Source organism: Myotis nattereri (assembly GCF_964212035.1).
Source record: "Myotis nattereri genome assembly, chromosome: 6".
Classification (NCBI taxonomy): Eukaryota; Metazoa; Chordata; class Mammalia; order Chiroptera; family Vespertilionidae; genus Myotis; species Myotis nattereri.
Window position 1 is genome coordinate 93,081,304 of NC_138081.1, and position 24,848 is coordinate 93,106,151.

The 24,848-nt window shown below is 40.9% G+C and overlaps 1 protein-coding gene across 1 annotated transcript in view; it reads right to left on the reverse strand.

Annotated features, from left to right (window-relative positions):
• Nucleotides 1-1,444: 1,444 nt before the first annotated feature.
• IPCEF1 (interaction protein for cytohesin exchange factors 1) overlaps nucleotides 1,445-24,848 on the reverse strand; it is a 61,980-nt gene continuing 38,576 nt past the window's right edge. The window contains exons 8-9 of the mRNA XM_081094757.1: nucleotides 10,652-10,845; nucleotides 1,445-3,454 (exon numbers count right to left, since the gene is read on the reverse strand). Of these exons, the coding sequence (XP_080950883.1) occupies nucleotides 3,290-3,454; nucleotides 10,652-10,845 (359 nt within the window). The 3' untranslated portion in view covers nucleotides 1,445-3,289. The remainder of the gene's footprint in view (nucleotides 3,455-10,651; nucleotides 10,846-24,848) is intronic.

Genomic DNA, 24,848 nt, shown 5'->3' on the forward strand with positions numbered 1-24,848 from the left:
ACTAGTTGGACGCAACAGTAACTGAGCAAAGACAGGGCAGAGGGAGGAACAAGTGCAAGTCCTGGCTATACCACCTGGGGCCCTCCCCAGCACTTCACCTTTCAGAGTGTGTTTCCTCGCTCCATCAGACTGAGCAGTAATAAACCACAATCATCCCATGAAGACCACTGGGAGCCTGAAACACACTGTTTGCAAACTATAAAGTGCTGCATACATATAAGGCATTGGTTCACATTGAAATCTCATTTCAAACATAAGTTCTTTCTTAGGCTTCCTGGAGTCTTTGCAAAAATGTGCTTTATGATTCTTCCCAGGCCTTTGATACTATGCTGGGATTGTAGCAGAACCAAGAATTATTAAAAGCAAAAAAGATGGAACCCACATATGGGGCCATCTGATTTAGCATGTGCTGCAATAGAGCAGGTGAGGGTATCATAGCAGGCACCAGTTTGGGTCTACAGACTAACAGTGGTGAGAAGTGGTCCTCCCGGCAACCCCAAGGAGGAGTCTGATCCAGGTCCTAATCAATAGAAGGTGCCCACAAGTTTTGGACCTGGTTACGCTTAGAGATTCTCTACTTCCTTACTGAACAGCCATGGTTCTGGGTCAATCCACAGCCCTCAGACCCTATGTCTACAGGTGTGGGTAGAGCAGTCTCCCCTTGCTCTAGGAGAGCAGGATGCAAAATGGTACAGTTCAGTTTAACTCCCATTTGGGGAGATTCTGCAAAGTGGCTGCTTTAACTAACAAAGCAAACATCTCTAGACTAACTTGACTTTGAAAAATAATGAACGGCTTGATTAAGTAATCTCATGAACCTATTTTGCTTCTGGATGGTTCTAAGGGAAAGTCTACTAAAAGGTCAGTTAAATGTGTATTCATGAAAGGCCAAAACAGAACACTGAAATATATCCCAAGCCCTAGTCAAAAGCTTTTGGAAGAATTCAATTTAGGGTGAAAAAAACAAACAAAAAAACAACTCTTGACATGTATAGGTTGGTGCTGGGAACCAGAGAACAAAGGTGGGAAAACAGTATGTCACACTCCATTATTATTTCCTCCATTACGTCTCCTTCCCGCCACAGGTGGCTGACATTGTGAGTCCTACACAATCAATGTTCTAATAACTGCTAAATGATCATTTCCAGAGGAGAGATGAAAGCATCGGCCTCTCCTACCAGAAGCTTCAGATCCCAATCTGAGGACATGAATGGTTACTGCTCTCCGGTGCCAACAGTAACTCATCCCAGGCCTGGCACCCCCTTCTGTGTGGCCTGTGACCTCGCCCAGCATGTTCCACTTGGTGTAGGAGCTTTCATGAGTTTACTGCCCTGGTCTCTTGTCTCACACAAGCTTCTAACACTACAGGTTGCTTCCTCTTTTGGGTTTGTGTGTGTGTTTTCTCTAGTTTGATTTTTTTCTTTCCTAATGCTTAGGTTGGCGGTTTTTTGTTTTGTTTTTCTTTACTTTCTTTTCTTTTTTTTTTTTTGCAAAGTATTAAGACGTCTTAGTAAAGCTTGGGAAAATATTCAGCAACTATTTCCATTTAGTTTGCAGATAAAATTCAGGGGTTATTTCCATTTGAATGTCAAGCCATGGTTAAATGCTATACAGAAAACTGTGCTATGATGACCATTTGCTAGGGGTAGGGCCAAAGTGGGGTTTTGGTGGTTTGTGGTTACTTTTATGGTGAAAAATATTCATGATGATTAGTAAGGGAAGACTTTCATATTGCTTCTCTAATGAAATTAGTTCTCTTTAACAGACCCCTAAATTTCTACAGGTCTTTAGGCAAAAGACTACATTAGTTGTGTTTCATTTGGTTTAGGGCATAAATGGCATAAGGTTTAAAGGGATAATGTAAGATGAAAATCCATTTCCAGTTAAGGGGGTGACTTAAAACAGAGAAATTTAAGCCCTCTGCAGGGAGTAAGGTAGGCTAGGAGGGAGGGAGGGAGGGAGGGAGGGAGGGAGGTTAGGAGGGAGGGAGGGTGGGAGAGAGAAAGAAATAAATCAGAAAATGAAAAATAATTATTGCATGCCCCCTCATTGATCCCACAAGATTTCCTGAGCATTCCTCATACATTATATATGTAATAACTCCAATGAATCAATCATCAATAGTATTTCTATTTTTTCTCAAGCAAAAATGTATATCCTTTGAGAATATATACTGAGCAAAACATAGAATAGTATATCATCTTTTAAGACACTAGTAATTTGAACTTCTATAAATATACTTAAATAACAAACATTATAGATGGCTATTCACATAGGACACAATGTGACATCAACATACAAAAATAAAACAATCATGTTTTAACTCTCTTGTCGTTTTTGTTGGCTGGTTGTTGTTGTTTTTTGGAGTAAAGGTATTTAAACAATTCAGATAACAGAATGATCTCATCAATATTTATCCTGGGGAACCTAGACATAAAGTTATACTGTGCACAGGCACACACCCAAGGACAACTGCAGCAAACATTCCTTGCGGGACCTGTTACTGCCTCCTACAGTGGTTCAGAAACGCTGGGAAGGAGGGGAGGCCTCCAAGAATAAGGAGACATTTTTGTTAGCTGTTCTGTGGAAAGGAGAGATAATGAGATCCCACCCCACTCCCAGCTGATGAAGTATGAAGCCATCAAGCTGTCCTCTGAGTGAGGGGAATACAGAACACGCCTCCTTCTCGGGTTCTCCCACACCCCACTCGCTATGAAGTGTTTCTCCACTCGTGGAAAAGGTACCACCTTTCTGGACCAGGGGCAGGGGATTTCAGTTCCACAAAAACATTTGTCCTGTTCCAGTTGCTGCCATAGAAAACATTCCTTCATCCAACAAAATGATTTGGAGAACTCAGCTGCCCAACGCAGTAGAATTGGAGAACTGAATATTTCTATGGTAAAAAAGGTGATCCTTCGTCCACAGACTGTTGTAATTCTCTTGAGAGCAGGGAGCAGAAGCTAGAGTTTTCACATTCCACCTAGAGTCTGGCATAACTGAGCTCCCAGCAGGAACACAAAGACTGTTCAACTTGACTCCATCCCTCCAGTCTCCATGGGAACGCCACACCTGGAAGGAGTCCTGCTGCTCCTGGTGCTGGTCCTCATCAAGACTGCATCTCTACTGGAAGCTGATACTTGAGGAACTGGTGTCAGTTTTCCTTTTAAGGAAAAATGTAAGCTCTTGCAACATCTTGAAGAGTTGCTTGGGGGGAGAAGGGCAGAGAATGCTGGCTTGTTGTCAAACAGAACTTTCAACAGAGGCAGAGGAAGATGGTTTCCGGAGTTCCCTAGGGGGAGCCTGCAGGGGCTGATGCGGACGCAGGGTCCTGCTGCTGCTGATAGATGTCCTGAATCAGCATGGTGTTCATGACTTTCCACTCCCTGTATTTTCTGGCTGTCAGCTTCGGATCATCCAGCAACTGGTTAATCATGGCCAGGTCATGTTCTTTACACTGTCCAATTAAGAAAAAAGAGGGGGGGATGGGGATTGTAGTGAGTATCTCAATTTCAATAAGCCACCTTCATCCCTTGTACAAATAATTGCACATACATATTCATAAAAATTATCAAAGTGTGTTTACCCGTTAATATTCAAATCCCTACAACAATCCTAAGATATATGGCAGGACATCTGTTAGGTATCCTACCCAGTGGAAGAACTAGACATACAGCCAAGGTCTCCTATGTGACGCTTCTCTGATTAATCCATTTTTGCACACCACAGTGATAGTTCTGTCTTAGTGTGACCATTATTCCTCCTGAAACTCATAACTGTATCATTATTTCAGTGGCCAGCCAAACTTCACCAAGTAAAATGGAAAACAGTGCTTTCCCTAAGATATAAGACAATAAAAAATATATATTTTTGTATTTTATCTTAATTTTTAATAAATCACACACATTTATTTAATTAATAAAAGCAGAATAACTATACAGGCCATTTTTTTTATTCAAAGACTACTAACCTTCCTTGAAAATAGTATATACTGCGCTGGTGCTAATAGAGTATAGAATCTACTCCTATTATCTCACCTCACCCTGCCTCCTCTGTAATCAATGACACGCATTTCTGAAATGTTGGACCCAGGTTAGGGAAGTTTTCTGTAGTCAAGAAATGAGGTCAAAATAAGATGCAACAGCTTCCACATTCAAAAAAAGATCATTCAGTCCTAACAATTTTATCTCAAATCTATTCTTGCTTCCTCCATCCCTATGACTATCACCCTAATTTCAGATACTAAGTCCAATAGACCACACTCGATCTGCTGTACAGCCTCCTAAAGGGGTCCCTGCCTCTAATCTCCACTTCAAATCCACCTTCCGCGTGGCAGTGCCGGGATCCACCTAAAATGCTGAGCCCCTTAATGGTTCCTCTTCATGTCCAAGGTTCCGTGGGCTGGAGCACCGTTTGTTGCTCACCATGTTATGTGTAGATGTTCATGGATTCCTCGTACCACCTATTCTACAGGTTTGTAAGGAAGACGATAATAAACATATTGCATTCGTTGCTGTGTTCTTTATACCTAACACAATGCCAATTGCAGGAAGACATTCAATGCATATATATTAATGAGCCACTCTCTTTACCTACCTTCAGGATGGCATATGTGTAGCTAAAAATGTACAGCTGTGTTCACTGGTTACAGTTCAAATTCATGACCACTGCCAGTAAGTGGACTTTCATCACGTTTTCTCATCCCTTTCCTCTCTCCCTCTTCCAAAGGACTAATTCAAAACTTCCTGTCTCTACTCAAGCCTTGCCCCCATCCTCCCTTGCAGCTGATGACCTTGTTCAATTGTTTTTAGGAAAAGAAACAATGAGAAGAATATTTCTCCCCAGTTCCTATCGCTCACTACGTACATCTACACAATTAATTTACTCAAATTCCATCTTTCAAAGAGGATTTTCATGCCTATCCTAATTAATTAGCGATCCCTCAACATTCTTTATCTACCTTCTCTTCTCTATAAATCTATCATCACTTTGTATACTATAAAATTACTTACTCACTTTGTTTATTTCTCCCTCTACCTAAATATAGCTTCATGAGGGCAGGTAATTTTGTGTGATATACCCCCTGCTATATCCCCAAGTACCTGAAAGAATGACTGACACATGGTGGACATTCACTAAATACTTGTTGAAAAAATTAATATATGAAATAAGAAATGAATGAGCTACTTATTCATTTGCTTTTTAATTTCTTTTGCATCATGAACACTATTTGGAACCCCCAAAAATCATCTCCGTAAACAAAAAAAATGTTTTTATACGTTATATATATATATATATATATATATATATATATATATATATCCTATATAAAGGTAATATGCAAATCTACCGAACAGTGGAACAACTGGTCGCTATGATGCACACTGACCACCAGGGGGCAGACGCTCAATGCAGGAGCTGTCCCCTTGTGGTCAGTGTGCCCAGTGGCTCACGGCTGGCGAGCGCAGTGGTGGTGGTGGGAGCCCCTCCTGCTTCTGTGGCAGTTGGACATCCCCTGAGGGCTCCCGGACTCCAAGAGGGTGCAGGTTGGGCTGAGGGACGCCCCCCCCCCCCCCGAGTGCACTAATTTCATGCACCAGGTCTCTAGTATATATATTATATGTTATATATGTATATCACATATCTGTATCTGTCTAACTATACAGACAGTTCCACATAGTTTTAAGGATTCTAGAATTGTCAGCACTTGTTTTACCCAAATGAAGTATCTGGTCATAGATGATCACAAATGTTAGTGGCACTCAAATCTATTGTTTTATTACATTTTTGTATTCTTCTTTTCCAGTTTCTAGATTGCCCAGAATAATATAGATTTCCAGAGAAAAGTCCCCCCACCCCCGGCCCCGCCCATACAGAAGTCTGAGTGATGAGATTTATCATCTTGAATCAAGTGAATAAGGATGTGATAATAGATGAAAATCAAAAGATATATTTAGGTTTAAGAAAAGAGAAAAAATTGTTCAGTAGGAAAGTAATCGAAGAAGGATAACAAGCAGGTGGCAGGACCAGAAGCAGAGGGCAGCGAAGTAAGCTGGTAGCTGGGGAGGATTTCTGGCAGAGAGTCGAGCCAGGGTCCGGAGAGTTTCCTTTCTTCTCTCCGAGTTCTCAACATTTATGCTTCCATCAAAAAACAGTATTTTTTTTTTAAAAAAGCTTTCATCCTCTAACACCATAGTACTATTCATATGAAGTTATTTAAGGATACTTAGTTTTGCTCTAAAGAAATTTTGACATCTGTTCAGAGAGAGATCCTAATATTTTACTGAAAAACAAGATCTTTGCAGTTGAACAAAATTTGGAAAATTAATTTTTAAAGGCAAAAATGCACTAATCATCCCTCTAAATCCGATAAAAGGCTCTAGGAAAGGGTCTCTTCAACTTTGGGCTAACGCCACACATGCTTTAGAGTTCTAAACAATCCAAATGTCTTACCAGTTGGCTCAAGTCTGTGTTAGTTTTTAATGGATAAAAGAAAAACACTGCAGACAAGAATTTAGAGGAAGGGAATTAATGGAACAACAAACCCTCAGAGCTCCTTCCTAGACCTAGCACCCTGGACTCAGCAGCATCACGCTGGGTCCTGCTCTCCCAATGCTTTGAGCCACTTTTACAACATCATCCTTGCTTTCTGGCAGGTAGGCTGGGCTTGGTAGGGCTTCCAAAAAATACTGCGAAAGACAGAGGCTATAATTTCATTTTTCACTCGAAATATGCAGCAGATTAACTTGATTCAACACCTAAGCATTGAAATTGTATTCTATCGGAGCAGTTGGGCAAAGAAGGGTTAGTTCCTCTTGACATAGACCAGGGAAACCCTGAGATAAACTTTCAAGCAGACCCCTTAATTATTCCAGTAATCATTCATCATGAAATAAAGGCAGACTTAGCCAAAAGCCAGTGGATGCTGAGCTATCAGGAATTCCTAAGATCTATATTAGAGCATGACATGATAGTCTGCTCATTGTTCTTGAAGAGTTTCCACATTTGGTCCAATACAATCCCTATACAGGGATATTTTTTTATGTATGGAATGTGCCTATCACTAATATAAACACCATTGTTAAAACAGTTCCCTTGTTCCTGCATGAAACTGTTGTCTCTGCTTGTCCACACTCGAGCTTTGAAGTGTGTTGTGTTTTTTAAATAAATCTTGATATTGCAATGTAACATATAGAGAGAGCGGCACACACACAATAGGGCTTGTACTTGATGAATTATCACAAAATGGACCAGTCTGTAACTATCACCAAAGTCAAAAAAGGGCCCTTACCAGTGTCTCAGAGGCTGTACTTGTGGCCCCTCCCATCATATCCTTCCCTCCTCCTCAAAGACAACCACCATCCTGATTGCTTTGCATTTTAAAGCCAGAGAAAGACAAGTACCATATGATTTCACTTATATGTGGAAACTAATGAACGAAATAAACTAACACAATGGAAACAGACTCATAAATACAGAGAACAGACTGACAGCATCAGAAGGGAGGTGGGAGGGGCTGGGTGAAAAAGTGAAGGGATTAAGAAAACAAACAAAAAAACTCATAGGCAGACAACAGTTTGGTAATTACCAGGGGTGGAGGGGGATAGGGAAAGGTAGGAGAGGGTAAAGGGAAGAAATGGTCATGGAAGGAAACTTGACTTGGGGTGGTGAACACACGATACAGTATACAGATGATGTGTTATAGAATTGTACCCCAGAAACTGGTATAAATGTATTATTCAATGTCATTGCAATATATTCAATTAAAAATTAATTAAAGATGGTTAAAATAATTCTTATAGCCTTCCAACGTGAATAAATAAACAGTACTAAATTATCTTTGTCCAATGAATGGCTTGATGTGCATTTTTTTCACCAAAGTCAAGTTCCACACAATCATGTCTTCCTCCCTCCTATGAGGCTGATAGGAACAGGCAGCATGGATGATGTTTCACAGCCTCAGCGTCGCACTTTCGTGAGGCCTAAGGGATCTGTGGGAAGGTTCCTTCCAGGAATGTACAGAGTGGTTCTTCAGTGGGCATTATAACCCCTCTCATAGCGCCCAGTGCTCTTTGCTCCCAGGTATTCATGCCCTTGGATAATCCCCCTCTGTGGATCCATGCTGGCCTGGTGACTGGCTTCTAAGGACCAGAATACTGGAAATACTGTGAATGTAACGGGATGTCATGACTGACATGGGCATATGATCCATCTTGTTCACTCGCTCTCCTTGTCTTACTTGCTCTCAAGGAAGCCAGTTTTCATTTTGGGAGCTACCCTGAGAAAGGGCTGCAGGGCAAGGAGCTGTGTGGCCTCCCACCAACAATGAACAACTGAGACCCTCAGTCCAGCAACCTGTGAAGACCTGAATTCTGTCAACAACTTCATGAGAGAGCCTGGGAGTATGGACCCCCCTAGTGGAGGAATGAATGCAGTCCCAGCAGGGGGCCTGGATCACAGGCCCTTGAGGGAGAAGCTCCTCAGCAAGCCACACCCAGATGCCTGACCCACAGACACTGGGAAATAAGTGTTTATTGATTATGGTTGCTAAGTTTTAAGACTTTTTTTGTTACCTAGCAATAGATATCTAATGCACAGGGAGAAAGGAAAAAGCTGGATTCATCAATTATATGGCCACAGGGCACAGAGCAGGAGATCACAGAGAACCACATGAGGCGGCTAAAACCTTTGAATTCCGTGTATAAACCTAGCCTCTCAGTGGCCAGGCTAGGACATGGTCTTGTGATGGTCTGGAATCCTGAGCCTGCTGTTCTATGAGAGGTGGAGAACACAGTCTTTCTCCTTCTAGAAATGGCCTGCACTGCCTATCCTTTCCTTAGCCTCTATTTCCTATGTCTCCCAACATAGACTAAAGCATGATCCACTGACATACATTTACCCAAGCCAGTTCCTCCTCCTTGAATGCCCTTCCTTCTCATCCTGATATTCTTTTTTGTTTTATTTTGTTTTGTTTTTCAGAGAGGAAGAGAGAAGGAGAGAGAGATAGAAACATCAATGATGAGAGAGAATCATTAATCAGCTGCCTCCTGCACATCCCACACTGGGGATCGAGCCTGCAACCCAGGCATGTGCCCTGACCGGGAATCGAACCATGACCTCCTGGTTCATAGGTTGGCGCTCAACCACTGAGCCACACCAGCTGGGCTCATCCTGATATTCTTCATCTCTTACTCATTTGTCAGTTGTCAGCACTGTCCCTAATGGCCTCAGATAGGCAGCTACTGCCTTCATCTGGACTACCAAAGCACCCTAAGCTTGTATCAACTACAACATCTTAGCACACTGCATTCTAACTGTTTTCCTCCGTTTCCATTGTCAGGTGGGGTCCATTCAATAGTTCCAGTGCCCTAGAATAGTGCTTGGTCCATAGTAAGATTTGGGAAATATTTGTTCAATGAAAAATGTATTCATTTATAGCAGTTACCACAATTAAGTTAGTAAAATCCCAACATATGAAGGCATAGTACATCAAGTAACCAAACATTTATCAATTCTGTACATAATGTGAAATATAACATATTTGCCTTTAAAATGTGTGCTAGTGATGTTTTTCATCAATAAATGTTAGGGAATTTTTCTGCATTTGGATTTTATTTAAAATATTTATAATTAAAATACCCCTTTCCCTTTTCTTTTTCAGCCTCATTTTTGCAGCCTTATAGGGTGCTGAGGTCTTCTATTGACTAACTGGGACATCTGACTAAGAGTCACTCAGCCATGTCTTTGTACCCTTGTGCTTTGATTGATGATATCTCTATCTGGAAAGAGACTCAAATTCTTGATACAGAAGGACATGCACAAAACAATTTAATTGCAGGATCTATCAAGGCTTTTCAGAATCTATAAATCCTTTGCTAGTTCAGGACCAGTTGACCAAGTATCCTGGCCTCCTCCTGTTCATGCTATAATCTAAATGTAAAAGCAGAATGCTTTTGTTATGAGGACTCATTTTAGTTACAGGAGGCCCTGAAAATAGCGTCAGTACATCCTGCACACTCTCCCTCATTCCCATTGTGAAAACATCTGCTGGTCTATTACCGTGAAGTATATATTTCCTACTGCTCAGCTCTCGTGGCATATCTTGGCTGCAGAGCCTACAGCTGAGAGTCACTAAGTCTTTGCTGTATTTGAAGTCTAGAAAATTTCTTCTGGATGTAGTACAGAATAGGGGCACTTTGTGATAAATCAGTGGAATCCCAAGATCTTATTAATATTACTGTTTATTCTCACAAGTTAACTATCTTAAGCGCTCATCAACATCTGTTGGGCTAGGTAAAAAGGTACACACACAAAAATTATTACACATGGTCCTTGACTTCTAAGGAGCTTAACATTTGAAATTTTATATCAGCGTGAATATAAAAATCAAGGCCTAGTAGAAAAGTAGATGAGTTACCCCTGTGAGTGTTGTCGTGCTTCAAGAACACCAAAGGTCACCTCATCCCACAGAGACTGGACTTGCTTTTACTTCCCTCCCTCATACACACACACACACACACACAAAAAAAAAACACACACACACACAAAACACACACACAAACACACACACACAGTGACTAGCATGAATCTCTGCAGAACCAGCCATTCTTTACCCCACATCCACAGAGTTCATCTAGAGTTTGAAATTTTTTACCTTTAATGTGCTATTCAAGGTTCGGATTTTGTGGAGTTTCTCATTTATGGATGGATTTTTACACCGCCTCACAAAGGACTTTCTCAACTCCTTTTTGGTTGAAGGTCGTCGGTCCCCAAGAGGAGATAGACTGGCTTGCTCTAATGATTTGTAGAGCTTCTCCATTTCATCATCTCCAGACACTTTTGTTTCTTCTATTAAAATAAAAGCAATAACAATAAACCCAGTTAAAATCAAGGTGAGAACTCTGGACACTGTGGTCCTAAAACAAGGCCCTGCTGACACAATGATCTCAGACTTCCAGCTTCCAGAACTCTGAAGCAATAAATTGTTGTTGTCTAAGCCACTCAGTTTACGGTACTTTGTTTTGGCAAAGTCATGTTCCCTTTGAAGACGCTAGGGAAGGAAGGATCTGTTCCAGGCCTCTCTCTGTGCTTCTGTTGGTTCCTTGGCTTGCGGCAGAAAAACTCAGTCTTCACAGGGTGTTCTCCCTGTGTGCGTGCCTCTGAGTCCAAATGTGTCCCTTTTATAAGAACACCAGTCATATTGGACTAGGACTCACCCTAGTGACCTCATCTTAACTCATTACATCTGCACCTATTCGATTTCTAATGAGGTCACATCCTAAGGTACAGGGGGTCAGGACTTCACCATAGGAATTTTGGAGGAACACAATCAAAACCATAATAATTCACCATCTAGCCAGCCAAAATTCATGTCCTTCTCTCATGCAAGACATATTCATACCATCCCAACATCCCCAAAGTCTTCACCCATTCCAACATCAATGCTAAGTTTAAAATCTAATCCAAATATCATCTATATCTGGTATTGGAGAGACCCAAGGAATGTTTCATCCTGTGGCAAAATTCCTCTCCATCTGTGAACCTATGAAACCAAAAGAGTTATGTGCTTCAAAAATACAGTGATGGCACAGGCAAACCCTAGCAAACTAAACCCTCAGGCTTCAGAATCACTTTCCCAGATGACATTTAACTGCCATTGAAAGAAGAAACCTGCCTGTGGTCTGTGGCTTTGAGCAGATAATGGTTATTCTTTCTGCTTCCTCCACTCACGTTCCTAACCAAACCTTCCAGCCCCAGCCCAAATGCTTCTAGTGAAGCAACTCTACCCGAGATGCAGGGGACCATTTGTGCTAGGTTAATCCAATGGCAGCTCCAACATGCTGGCCACAGTCATTGATTTAGGAATGAGCATGGGTTTCAGAGCAGGCCAGCTGGAGCCAGGGACCTCAATAACAATAAACCCAGTTAAAATCTTACCAAAGAAATTTGGTTTGGGGTTATCACAGAATCAATCTCCCTTTTTTCCTAAACTGGGTGGTGTGATGATGTGAACTAGAAGATTCCAGGAATCATGAGAATGGAGCCAATCTATAGGACATGGCTGAGACATGCATTTAGTGACACCATTGAAGCTCTCAGCTTACTGGAGCCTTCTCTCTCCCTCTCCCTTTCTCTCTGAAATCAATTTTTATATATATAGCGGTAACATAAAAGGGGAGGTGGGGAGTGGATGGGTGGGTAGGGAGAGATTAACCAAAGAACTTATATGCATAACCCATGGACACAGACAATAGCGTGGTGAGAGAGAAACATCAATGGTGAAAGAGAATCATTGTTCAGCTGCCTCCTGCATGCCCCACACTGGGGTTCGAGCCTGAAACTTCGGTACGTGCCCTGGGGGAGTGCAGGGTGGAAGGGGTAAAAGGGAAAAATGGGGGACATATGTAGTACTTTTAACAATAAAGATACATTTTTAAAGAGTGGTAACAAAAACTTGTACATGAATGTTCAAAGTAACACCATTCACAGAGACAAAACGTTGGAACAGCCTAAATGCAGCCTAAATGTTCATCACTTGATGAATGGATAAACAGATTGTGGCCTATACACACAATGGAATATTATTCAGTAATTTAAAAAAAATGAACATACTACAACATGGAAGAACCTTGAAAACATTCTGCTAAGTAACAGAAGCCAGCGCCCAAAGACCACATGCTATATGAGTCCATTTATATAAAATGTCCAAAATAGGCAAACCCACAGAGACAGAAAATAGGTTAGGGGTTTCCCCAGGGAGGAAAATGGGGGTTGACAGCTAAAGTGTACAGATTTCTCTATGTGGTGCTAAAAATGTCCTCAAATTAGATTATGACCACAGTTACACAACCCTGTGAATATACTAACAACACTGAACTGTGTGTTTTTATGTGTGAATTTTATGATAGGTGAAACATATCTCAATAAAGCTGTAAAGAAAGTCAACTTTTATGAGATCATCAAGACCACTGGTAACACCTTCACAGAAATACGAAGCATGCTAGCAGTCCTGCAGGTAAGCTGGAGACATGGAAGTTTTAAGAAAATTAAATACAATGACATCTGAGTCTCAAAGGGGACATTAGGGTTGGAACCCTCGCAGTTTTCAGACACACCAGAAAATGGTCATTTTATATAAAGGACAAGGCAAAAGTAGGCTTACAGTTGTTCCTATAGAGAACAATACAATAATCAATAATCAATAATACAAAAATAAACTCTGTTTTACATACTCACAACTGTAAACCTACTTCTGTGAAACCCTGTGTTTTTTATAGCTAGTAGGCAGGTGGGACTCTACTTCTAATAAAGTCTAAATACATAGCCCTCAGGACCACAGTATTTTTAAAGTAAGTAATACATATTTAAGAAACTTCAAGAAGCAAATCAAGCAAGCATATAGCAAAGACACACAGAGTGGATTCTTTAAGTTTCTCTCTGTTCACTAAGCTGGGAAGTTATTCTACTAAAATGTATGATAGAAAATAAAATTACTCTTGACTAATACATTAGTTTGTAATTATGTCAGTTTTAGTAAAGTGATTATATTAAGATTATGTATCTAATTCAACAGATATTAAATTGGTAAAGATAAAAATAATTAGAATCTTAAAATAATGTGACATAAAATACATTCCATAAATGAAAAAAGGATTGCCTTTTGGATAATTGTATTATTGTTTAACATACTTATACGGGTATATATTATCTTTATGTTAAAATATCAGCGGTATCTTTCTTCTACACACACATATTTCTTTCCCTTACTTCCACTTTGGAACATTAGCAATGAGAATATATGTAGGGGTGTGTGTGTGTGTGTGTGTGTGTGTGTGTGTGTGTGTAACTTTAAAATTAACACACAGTTGAAGTGGACCTATTAAGATTATTGAAAGTTAATACAGAATCCACCTAAAATATGAACAAATAGTATTCTCTTTTTGGGTCCATTTTGAAATTTGAGATAATAGTGAGATAAGGTTAAAGCTCTTGGAGAAATAAGGAGGAAAATGAAAGGCAAGTTATTGCATTATTCTTACTTCTCAGCCATCATCTCTCCTTAGCAGAAACCTTAAATTGAAAGCCTCTGTGTCTAACTTCTAATAACCTGACTCCAGAAGAGCCCACAAGCGTGAGGACAATAAAATAAAAATGGTGATGCGAGTCGTCAAATAAAAATACCCTTACTGGCTCTTTTGTGTCGTAATCTGAGAGGCGTACAATGTATTGCTAGATACTCAGGATCTAACCATGCCCACACCTAGACAAGGACTTTATATTGTTTTCACTGCTGCTAGTGGCTGGTGCTTAGGCCTTCACAGGGCCATTAAATGAGCATTCAGTAAAAACAGAAACAGATGATAAATAGAATCATAGGGGAACAAAAGGATATAAGCACACAATGAAACAGAGCTTGCACCTGAGCCCACAGCAGAGGTGAGTTTTTTCCCGGTTGCTATATGGAAGATGAGCACTGGCCTGTTAGCCCACAGGACTACTCCTGTACCTTTAAGGGGCTTCTCTGTAAAGTAATATTGTAAAAAGCTCTCTTTCACATTCTTATGTCAGTATTTTTCTAAATTATAGTTACATATCAGGAAGCACAAGATTATTTCTCCTATTTTACCAGATTGTAAAAAGAGCAAGAAAAAAGATGGGCAGGAAATACCACTGCGCTCTCTCTCTCTCCCATTGGAAACAGAAGCCAGGTTAATAATTTCCACTTCCCTTGGCTTCTGATAGGAAATAAACAAATTCTGTCGGACAGCCAAGTGTTTCCAATGCAATTGTTATCCTTCCTCTCCAGAGTGTATTTTAGTCTTCTTCCGTAAATTAACAAGACTTTAATTCCCTTCTCCACATAAGGCACTTCATAGTCTATCTCATCTAGCCTCACCAGTGCTTTGCCAAGAAACGTGAAAACTATTTTTATGTATGGATGCGAAAAAATGGAGATTCTTGAAACACACTAAGTAATCTTTCCCAAATGTAAATCCATGATGGAAGCAAGAATAAAAGTTCAATCCCACAAGGTGCTTCTAGACCAGTCTTCTCAAACTTTCACAGGCAAAAGTCACCTAGAGATTGTGTTACAATGCATGTCCTGATTAAGTCAGGCCGGGATGGTGCTGAGACCCTAACTGTTTAACAAGCTCCCAGGCAATGCCAGCACTGCCGGCCCATGGACCATACTTACGAGTAACAAGGCTAGACTGTGTCATCAATATGTCAGCATTGTGTCACCAGCCTCAACTCATCGGAAGAGAAAGGGACTGGAGTCACAATGAGAAAGGTGGGGCTTGTCTATTTGCTCTGAGCCACATCCTAATGAAAACATATATCTATTTACAGCTTTGTTCACAGGAATATGTCCAGAACCCCTGCTCTAAAGCATGGTATCTCATATGTTGAGTTGGCACGATTTTGAGGGGAATGTTGGTGACACTTTACATCTGTTAGATCAGCTCAGCTCGCCTCGAGGGGACAGACGAGTAAACTTTCTCCAAACTTAGGTCAGTAATCGAATAATTTAGACTCAGGAAAGACATGGTATTTTTTGTTAACACAATCTTTCTTGGTGACATTAGTAAATTATACATAACAACGTTTTTAACTAATGGTTAGAAGTTCACTCCTTTCCAAGATTATGTCAAATGAATGTGCTCCTCCCCTGTCTTCCTCCCATGTATTCTAGCCTACCGTCTGCATCAGATGGGCCAGGGGTGCTCCTGGAGGCCAAGAATTCACTGTCGGCAGGTCCTCTCTTTAAAAGCTGTATTTTCAACTTTGCCGCCCCACTATTTTATGTTCAGTGTTTCCTCGTGCTTTCTAGAATGTGGTTTTTATTTTCTTCCTAGAACATAAATTCTGGCTTCAGAAGACAAGGGGAATTCATATGCCATATTTCATATTAGAATTTGAAAGGGAACCTTTGGAGATTAAAAAAGCCTAAACGATGCTCCAGAGTAGACAATGTTAGTTTCCAAACATGAAACAGTTGGAAAGGTTTAGGCAGAAACAGTGCTCCCTTTTTCTACAGAACAGCAACGTTCTGCTGGAGAAAGGAAGGACCACGGAAGGCACCGGTTACAAAGAGAAGACATCATGAGAGCCATTGGGACATGCTGTATAGCTTTAAGGCTTTACAAATGTTATTTCATACAACATCTGATGCCAATAGATTAAAAGCATTTTGCAGGCTTTCTCTGAGTGATTCTGACATCTCTACAATGTAGCAAAAAGACTTACATCATAATGATGAGCAAATTTAAATTAGATAACTAAGATAAATCTGGGTAACTAATTTTTACTAGTAGTCAGGATGCTACTGACCTAGAACATTAACAGAGCATAATTTTGAGGGGGATTCTGCCTGTTTTTGCTGCTGTGCATGCTGGTGGCGACAGCTTCAGTATGAAGTTTTGACTGTGGGTGAAGCATTATGTTAACTGCTCTTCCAACAGTATCTCATTATCTTTGTAACAACCCCATGAGGAAAGTATTATTAATCCTGACAAACACGAAAGAAAGATTTCTATGTCCATACATAGAAAGGTTAAAAACCTTGACCAGGATCACAAAGAGACACACCTAGGTTCTGACCCAAAGTTCATTGTCTTAGATACTATGCTATACTATGAATATATTTGCTATACTTTCTTTTGAATAAATTCTAATAGTGATTATTTCACAATAGGTAATATGTAGTCTGTGAGGTGGTAGCTGGCTGAACTAAGGCACCAGACCCCAGGGCAGGAAATTCATGAGCTAGCTAGACAGAAACCTGGTAAACAGGCCAGATAATTGGATTCTCTGCTTGGACACTTGAACTAGACACCTGGAAGTAAAATTGGGAGCAGAAGGTGAGAGTCAAGGTCATGGTAGACTGTGGTCCTGGATGCAACAAAGATATAAGTGCTTAGAAACAGACAAGCAAAGTTGGAAGAATGGTATTTGGGAATGAGGTGATTTTTTGAAAAATGGCAGGTAAAAGAAATTCTGTAAGAGAGAAAATAGATTGAGAGAAAGTTAGAGTAAGCATTCAAGTATAAAGCTAGTATTTTTACTTGTGCTCTTGTAAGTCTGAGAAAAGAGTAGATTCACTTTAATTTTCCTCATTTTTCCATATTTGTTTTACCATCTCTGCTGAGTTGTGTACCTATTTTCTCTTGGATGTTTGATGTTTCTATTAAGTAAGGCAACTCACTACTACTGTATTATTGCTTTCATTGATAAGAGAAAATCTAATCTAGGAGACAACTTTCAATATTGTTTTTGTTTTATTATTATTATCTCTTGTGGTTGTAATTTTTGGAAATAAACTATGATTGAATCCATTGTCTGAGCATCTGATATAAAACCTTATTTCTCAAAACAAATAATCCTATTTATCTTTAAAATGTATTCTTTTAATTGTATTAACACCCAGGATTTGGTGAAATATATAATGCAGTCATAAAACTTCTGTATTTGCCCACATCCTAAGAAAACAAAAAATATTGGCATGCATATTAAAAAGGCATATGGACAGGTTTTCATTTTCTTTGTAAAATATATTTATGAGGTGGAGACTGAATGGGAAATAAATGGGGGGAAATAGCTGGAAAAATAGCCTAAAACCAAGCTTACAAATTCAATGCACTATAGAGAAATATGCCAAGTTGGTCCCATAACATACTGGATTCATCATCCATGTGGCTCCATGATAGAGACAAGTGAGAACAACAGATAGAAATGGAAGATCAGAAGGAGGAAAGGACAAGAGCACTGAGGTAAGAGGAAGGAAAAGTTACCCTATCTCAGTTTCACTAAGCAGAAAATGAAGGTTTGGAACATATAAATGCCCTTACCTTTTCAAGATGAAGCTCTCTTTTTCTTATTTCTATTATTGTAGAAAATCCTTAATGTACAGTAAGTCCTCACTTAACCTCGCCTATAGTTTCATGGAGCTGCAGTGAAATGTATGCTGAAACCTATGTTACCATAGGCTAATTGATATAAATAAGAGTTAAGTTTCTATACCCTCTCAAGAACATTATAATGAAATAATGTCGAATGAAATGACATTATTTAAGGACCCACTGTACATATTTAGAGTTATGTATTTAAATATGGCCATTAAATCCCTACTAGGAAAATTTTTTCCCCCAGAAAATCATAATCCTATGGAGTTGAAATTATCTAATGCTACAGGAGCCTGAAACTGCTGGAAAATTTATGACTCATCCTTGGTTCCTCTCTTTTCTTCACACATCTGATTCATTCATTTATTCAACTCATCCATCAAATACTCTGTTAATGTCCACTGTGTGCTGGGGATGGACTTAAACACAGTAGAATTCCTTATGAGTCTTACATTCTCACATTCTCATATTTTATCTTTACAATATATCCCAAATATGTGTATTTTTTCTCCCCTGCACTCTCATTGCTACCACCTTAATCCAACCAATATTATTTGACTGTGGCCCATTTCAATAGCTACATGGTCTATATTAGCTTCCTAATACCCATTTTCCATATAGTGAAGTCATCTCTTAAAAATGAGCATTGACCATGAACCAGGAGGTCACAGTTCAATTCCTGGTGAGGGCACATGTCGGGGTTGCAGGCTCAATCCCCAGTAGGGGGCGTGCAGAAGGCAGTCAATTAATGATTCTCTCTCATCATTGATGTTTCTATTTCTCTCTCCCTTTCCCTTCCTCTTTGAAATCAATAAAAATATATTTTAAAAAATGTAAACCACACCATAACACCCGCCAGCTTCAATTTCTCCAAAAACATATCACTGCACTTGGAAAAAGATCCAAACATCTTACAGGACCCACGTAGTGCCTCATGAGCCAGAATGCCACTGAGTTCTCCAATTCCTTTGTACGCCTCCACAGCCCACTCTGCTCCAGACACTACAATTACTCATGAGTTTGTGGGGGTGCAGGTGTAAAGAAACCTGCAGGGATGTCAGTTGTATAAAAGTATAGCACATACAAATACACGTAGGTTAGTGTGAGTGGGCTCTCTGATGTGTGCACAACAGTAAAATCGCCTAACAACTCATTTCTCAGAATGAATCCCCTTCGATAAGTGGTATCTGTATTTAGTTACTTCTGTTTCTATCATTAAGTAGCTTATACTGCTTCACTGGTAGTTATAAAACAGGAAGGAAATTGTTCTGGTTATACAATGTGGTTTGGCTCACATCACATCTAACCCAACCCTGTGTCTTGCTGATCACTTATGCAGAATTATTCTTAATCAGGTGATTAAAATCTCAAGCTCTGGAGTCAAACAAAACTACATTCCAAACACAATTTTTACACGTACTAGGAGCATGACCACTTTCAGCAGTCTACTTAACCACTTTAAGCCCTGGTTTCTTCATCCATAAAGTGGCAATAAAGTACCTACTTTTAGCCCTGACTGGTTTGGCTTAGTGGATGGAGCATCGGCCTGTGGACTGAAAGGTCCCAGGTTCGATTCTGGTCAAGGGCATGTGCCTTGGTTGCGAGCATATCCCCGGTGGGGGTGTGCAGGAGGCAGCTGATCGATGTTTCTCTCTCATCGATGTTTCTAACTATCTATCCCTCTCCCTTCCTCTCTGTAAAAAATCAATAAAAATATATACAAAAAAGTACCTACTTTTAAGTTTGTTGTAGTGGAGAAAGAGTAAAAGTTTTCCCTTGGAGATCAGGCACACGACAAAAATGCCTGTAACCACCATTTCTATCAGCATTGTACTGCTTGGCCAAGCCAAGGCAAGGAATGTATATGAAAGTTAAATGGCCAAGAATATCCCAAACACTCTTTAGAAAGACCAAGTTAGAAGGACTTGCCCTATCAACCATTAAGACTCTTTTTCTAAAAGGGTATGAGTCAGGGTAGGAAAAAATAGACTGATGAATGACAGAAGTCTAAGAAGCAACAGCACTGGATTTACAACAAAGATGGCATTGGGGACTCATGTGGATATCTTGGAGAAAGATGGATTTTACATAAATGATACTAGAAAAATGACACATGCATATGGAATCAGATGACAGCAGGCATAAGTAGACTGGGATATATGAATAAGAATTCTCACTCAGAGCATGAAAAGACAAGCCACAGACTGGGAGGAATTATTTGCTACCACATATAAAAGGTCTTGTATTTAAAATATACAAAGAATTCAACAATGAGAAGAAAAAAAAAAACAAATTAAAAGTGAGTAAAAGATTTCAGCAGCTATCTCACCAAATTAGATATACAGAGAGCAAATAAGCATAGGAAAGGATGCTCAACATTTTATATCATTAGAGAATTATAAATTAAAACAAAGAGATACCATAACCCACCTGCTAGCATGGCAAAATTCCAAAACACTGACAACACCAAATGCCGGTGAGGATATGAAGCAACAGACACTCTCATTCCTTGCAGATGGGAATGCAAAATGGTACAGCCAATTTGGCATTTCTTACAAAACTCAACGTAGCCTTATTGTACACTCCAATGATTGCACTCCTAGGCATTTACCCAAAGGAGCTGAAATTTTTATATCCCACACTGAAATCTGTACACAGTGTTATAGTAGCCTTATTTGTAATTTCAAAAACTTAGAAGAAACTAAGATATCCTTCAATAAATGAATGGATAACAAACTGTGGTACATCCATACAATGGAATATTATTCAGCCATAAAAAGCGATGAGCTTTTTAACCCACAAAAATGCATGGAGGACATTAAAATGCATAATGGAAAGAAGGCAATCTGAAGACCATACCTACTGTATGATTCCAACTATATTACAGTCTGGAAAAAGGTAAAATTAAGGAGTAAAAATATCAGTGGTTGTCTGGGCCTGGGAAAGGAGTGGAAGACAGGGTGAAGTGGAGCGCAGATTTTTATGACACTGAAACTATTATTTATAATGTTGTGATTAATGGTGGACATGTGGCATTATGTACTTGTCAAAACCCATAAAACTGTACAGAACAAAGAATGAGCCCAAATTAAAACATGGACTTCAGTTCATAAAAATTTGTCAATATTAGTTGTTCATTGTATCAGGTAAACCACACTAATGCAAGATACTAATAATAGAGGCAATTGTGTGTAGAAGAAGAGGGATTATATGTAAATTCTCTGTACTTCCTGCTCTATTTTTCTGTAACTCTAAAACTGCTCAAAAAGATGTCTATTAATTTTTTTAATTCTTTTTTAAAATTTTATTGATTTCAGAGAGAAAGGGAGAGGGAGAGAGAGATAGAAACACCAATGATGAGAGAAAATCATTGATTGCTGCCTCCTGCATGTCCCCTACTGGAGATGGAGCCTGCAACCTGGGCATGTGCCCTTGACCAGAATCGAACCCAGGACCCTTTAGTCTGCAGGCCGACACTCTATCCACTGAGTCAAACTGGCTAGGGCTCTATTAATTTTTTTAAAAAGAATGTTCATATCAGCATCTACACTAATAAAAGAGAAAAATGGTAATTGGCGTACGGCAATACCTTTTTCATTGGCTAATCAGGGCTATATGCAAATTAACTGCCCACTAAGATTGGCAGTTAACTGCCAACAAGATGGCGGTTAATTTGCATATGTAGGCACAATGCAGGGAGGCGAAAGGGAAAGCAGGAAGAAGCCCCCTGCCACTGACAGTGATCGGAAACCCAGGGGGGAGCTAAGAGCTGGGGGGCAGGGCAAAGGCGACCCTGGGGCCGCCTTTGCCCTGCCCCCCAGCCATGATCGGAGAATCAGGAGCCTTTGCCGCCCTGGCCAGTGATAGCAGGAAGTAGGGGTGGAGCCAGCGATGGGAGCTGGGCACGGTCGAAGCTGGCAGTCCCAGGAGCTAGGGGTCCCTTGCCTGGGCCTAAAGCAAAGCCCACGATCGCGGCGCCCCCCGCTGCCACTGCAGGTCCCCGCTGCCCGGGCCGGACGCCTAGGCCAGAGGCGTTAGGCCTGGGCAGGGGCGGAGCCTGCAACCGCGGGGAGCTGGGGGTCCCCTGCCCAGGCCTGACACCTCTGCCGGAGGCCTCAGGCCTGGTCAAGGGGCCGATCCGGTGATTGGTGATCGGAGGGTGATGAGGGTCAACTCCTCTGGCTGAGGCATCAGGCCTGGGTGGGGGGCGGAGCCAGGGATTGGGGGGATATGATGGTCCCCTTGCCCAGGCCTGAAGCCTGGGTCAGAGGCGTCAGGCTTGGGCGGGGGGTGGAGCAAGTGATCAGAGGGAGATGGGGGTCCCCTGCCCAGGCATGATTCCTGGGCCAGAGGCCTCAGGCCTGGGCGGGGGCCAGAGCCAGTGATCGGGGGGAGATGGGGGTCCCCTGTCCAAGCCTGATACCTCTGGCGGAGGCGTCAGGCCTGGGCAAGGGGCCAATCAGGCGATTGGAGGGTGATGGGGGTCAACGCCTGAGGGCTCCCAGTATGTGAGAGGGGGCAGGCTGGGCTGAGGGACACTCCCCCCCACACACACCCAGTGCACGAATTTCGTGCACCGGGCCCCTAGTTTATTATAATAGCCCAAAGCTGAAAAAATAAAATGTTCAGCAACAATAGTTCAATTTCTTGTGGTATATGAAAACAACTGAGTACTATAAAGCAATGAAAATAAACTAATTCCTCTTACCCAGAGAGGATCTCACAAAGGCATTCGTGGAGCTGAGAAAGCAAGAGGTGGGTCACCTGTGCCTGAGACCAAGGCCACTGAGGTCAACAATTATAGAGCCAAGATTTTCCCAATAGTAAATATGTATCCCCATTTTCAGAGCATAGTTCAAAAAACAGGATCACTAGGAAATTTTCTAGGGACTACATTAAGTAATAAAGACACAAGACCAAGCTCAGTCTTCACCTTGATAGGCATGCTATAGAACCCCTCATGGCTCACCTTTGCTTCCTCTATTTCCACAGCCACCTCAGCTATTACAGAAGCTAAGAGAGTAAGTCTCCTGTTATTCTCTTCTACTCCATTTTCGAAAGCTGACCTAATCCCATATAATAAAACCCTAATATGCAAATCAACCGAACAGCGGAACGACCGGTGGCTATGACACGCACTGACATCAGAGGGCAGACACTCAACGCAGGAGCTGCCCTCTGATGGTCAGTGCGCTCCCATAGGGGGAGTGCTGCTCAGCCAGAAGGCTCAGTGCTGGTGAGCACAGCAGTGGTGGCGGGAGCCTCTCCTGCCTCTGCTGCAGGCAGGTGGTAAGGAGCAAGGGGTCCAGGACTATGAGAGCCCCAGACTGCAAGAGGGATGTCTGGCTGCCAGCTTAGGCCCAGTCCCCGGGGGCATCAGGCCTAAGTTGGCAGGCAGACATCCCCCAAGGGGTCCCGGACTGCAAGAGGGTGCAGGCCGGGCTGAGGGACCCCCACTTCCCCAGTGCATGAATGTCGTGCACCAGGCCTCTAGTTTTTTATAAAGTATAATTTAATCACTAGATTAACCTGGTTAGAATGGTCATCCATTAGTTACTGAAATAAACTAACAACTAGCCCAGTATTCAACATCATCTAAGTTTCTTTTCCATCTCTCTTTCCCATGTCTTTTATCTCTATGCACAGAACCTCCCACTTAGATGTCACATTCTACACTTTGAGTCCCTGCTCTCTTTAAATCTCTCAAGTGCTTTGTATCTCTCTGTGACACCTATTTTCCTCTGCTTTCTTTGGTTGAATGTGTCTTATTCCTCCCACTCTCCCTATTAGATGTTAGAATGTTTTATACCAGCAATTGTATCTTGCTCATCTTTGTATTTAACACAAAGGACCTGAATAGATGTAAGGTACTCAGAAAAGTAATAAAAATAATGCTAACTTGAATGGAGTTCAGTATGCAACATTTTCTTATTATTATCTTCTTACTTCCTAAACAGACATGCCACAAAATTCCTACAGCAACATCTGAAGTAGCTGGTTAAAAGAACATGTCCTCTATACTGTTCACATTCAAACTGTAAAAAAAAAAAAAACTTGCAAAATTCTAATATCTGGCTTATTTGTGCCACTTTCTTGGGATGTCATGCATGCTCTAGTGTGCTTGTCTTTTCATTAAAACTGCTTTTTATTCAACATGATTCCCAGATTAATTCTGGCTGTACTTGTACTTGAAAATATATTTGCATAAATTGGGTGTTAGTCTCATTAGTGGTTATTAGCTTTCAGCATCCAGGGTATGGTCACTCAATTCATGCAGTAAGTATAATGAAATTGTTTCCACGTTGTTAACACAACGTAAATAGAGACAACAACGCGAGTCGTCATCACACAGGCATAAGTCAGGGGCTAAATGGCCTCTCCCAAAGGAAAGATACAGCACAGAGTAAAACTGAGCTGAGATGAGCATTCCATTAACCCCATCGCCTCTTTGCCCCTTGGCTTTGTAGAAAGACTCGGGGAAGAATCTGGACACCTCTGGAGCTCTGCAACTCCCAATGCGAGCAGGCAATAGGATGCAATTAGCATTGTGCATGTTTAATAGCTTGCACAGCAGGGGAGAAATGTCTAAGAGGATATTTAAGTTCAGGATATTTAAGTTCAGAATTCTAGCAACCACAATTTTAATTGCATACCAACTGCAAAATATTTCTCTCGTTGTCTAAATAAAAAGAAGGCTATAATACATGCTGTTTGCTTGTTTCAGGACTCAGTTATTAACCTTTAAGAATCTTTTTATTTTCTAGGATAAAAGCCTCTTACTCCCACAAATGCATCTTGAGACTGGGGCTTAATTTTAAATCCCAACTCCTATTCTGGAGGACATCGAAACTTCAATCCCTGTCATGAAAATATCCTGAACAATATTTCAGACACAGGAATTTCAGGGCTTTTGTGTATTTTTTTAACTGGCAGATAAAACATAATTTT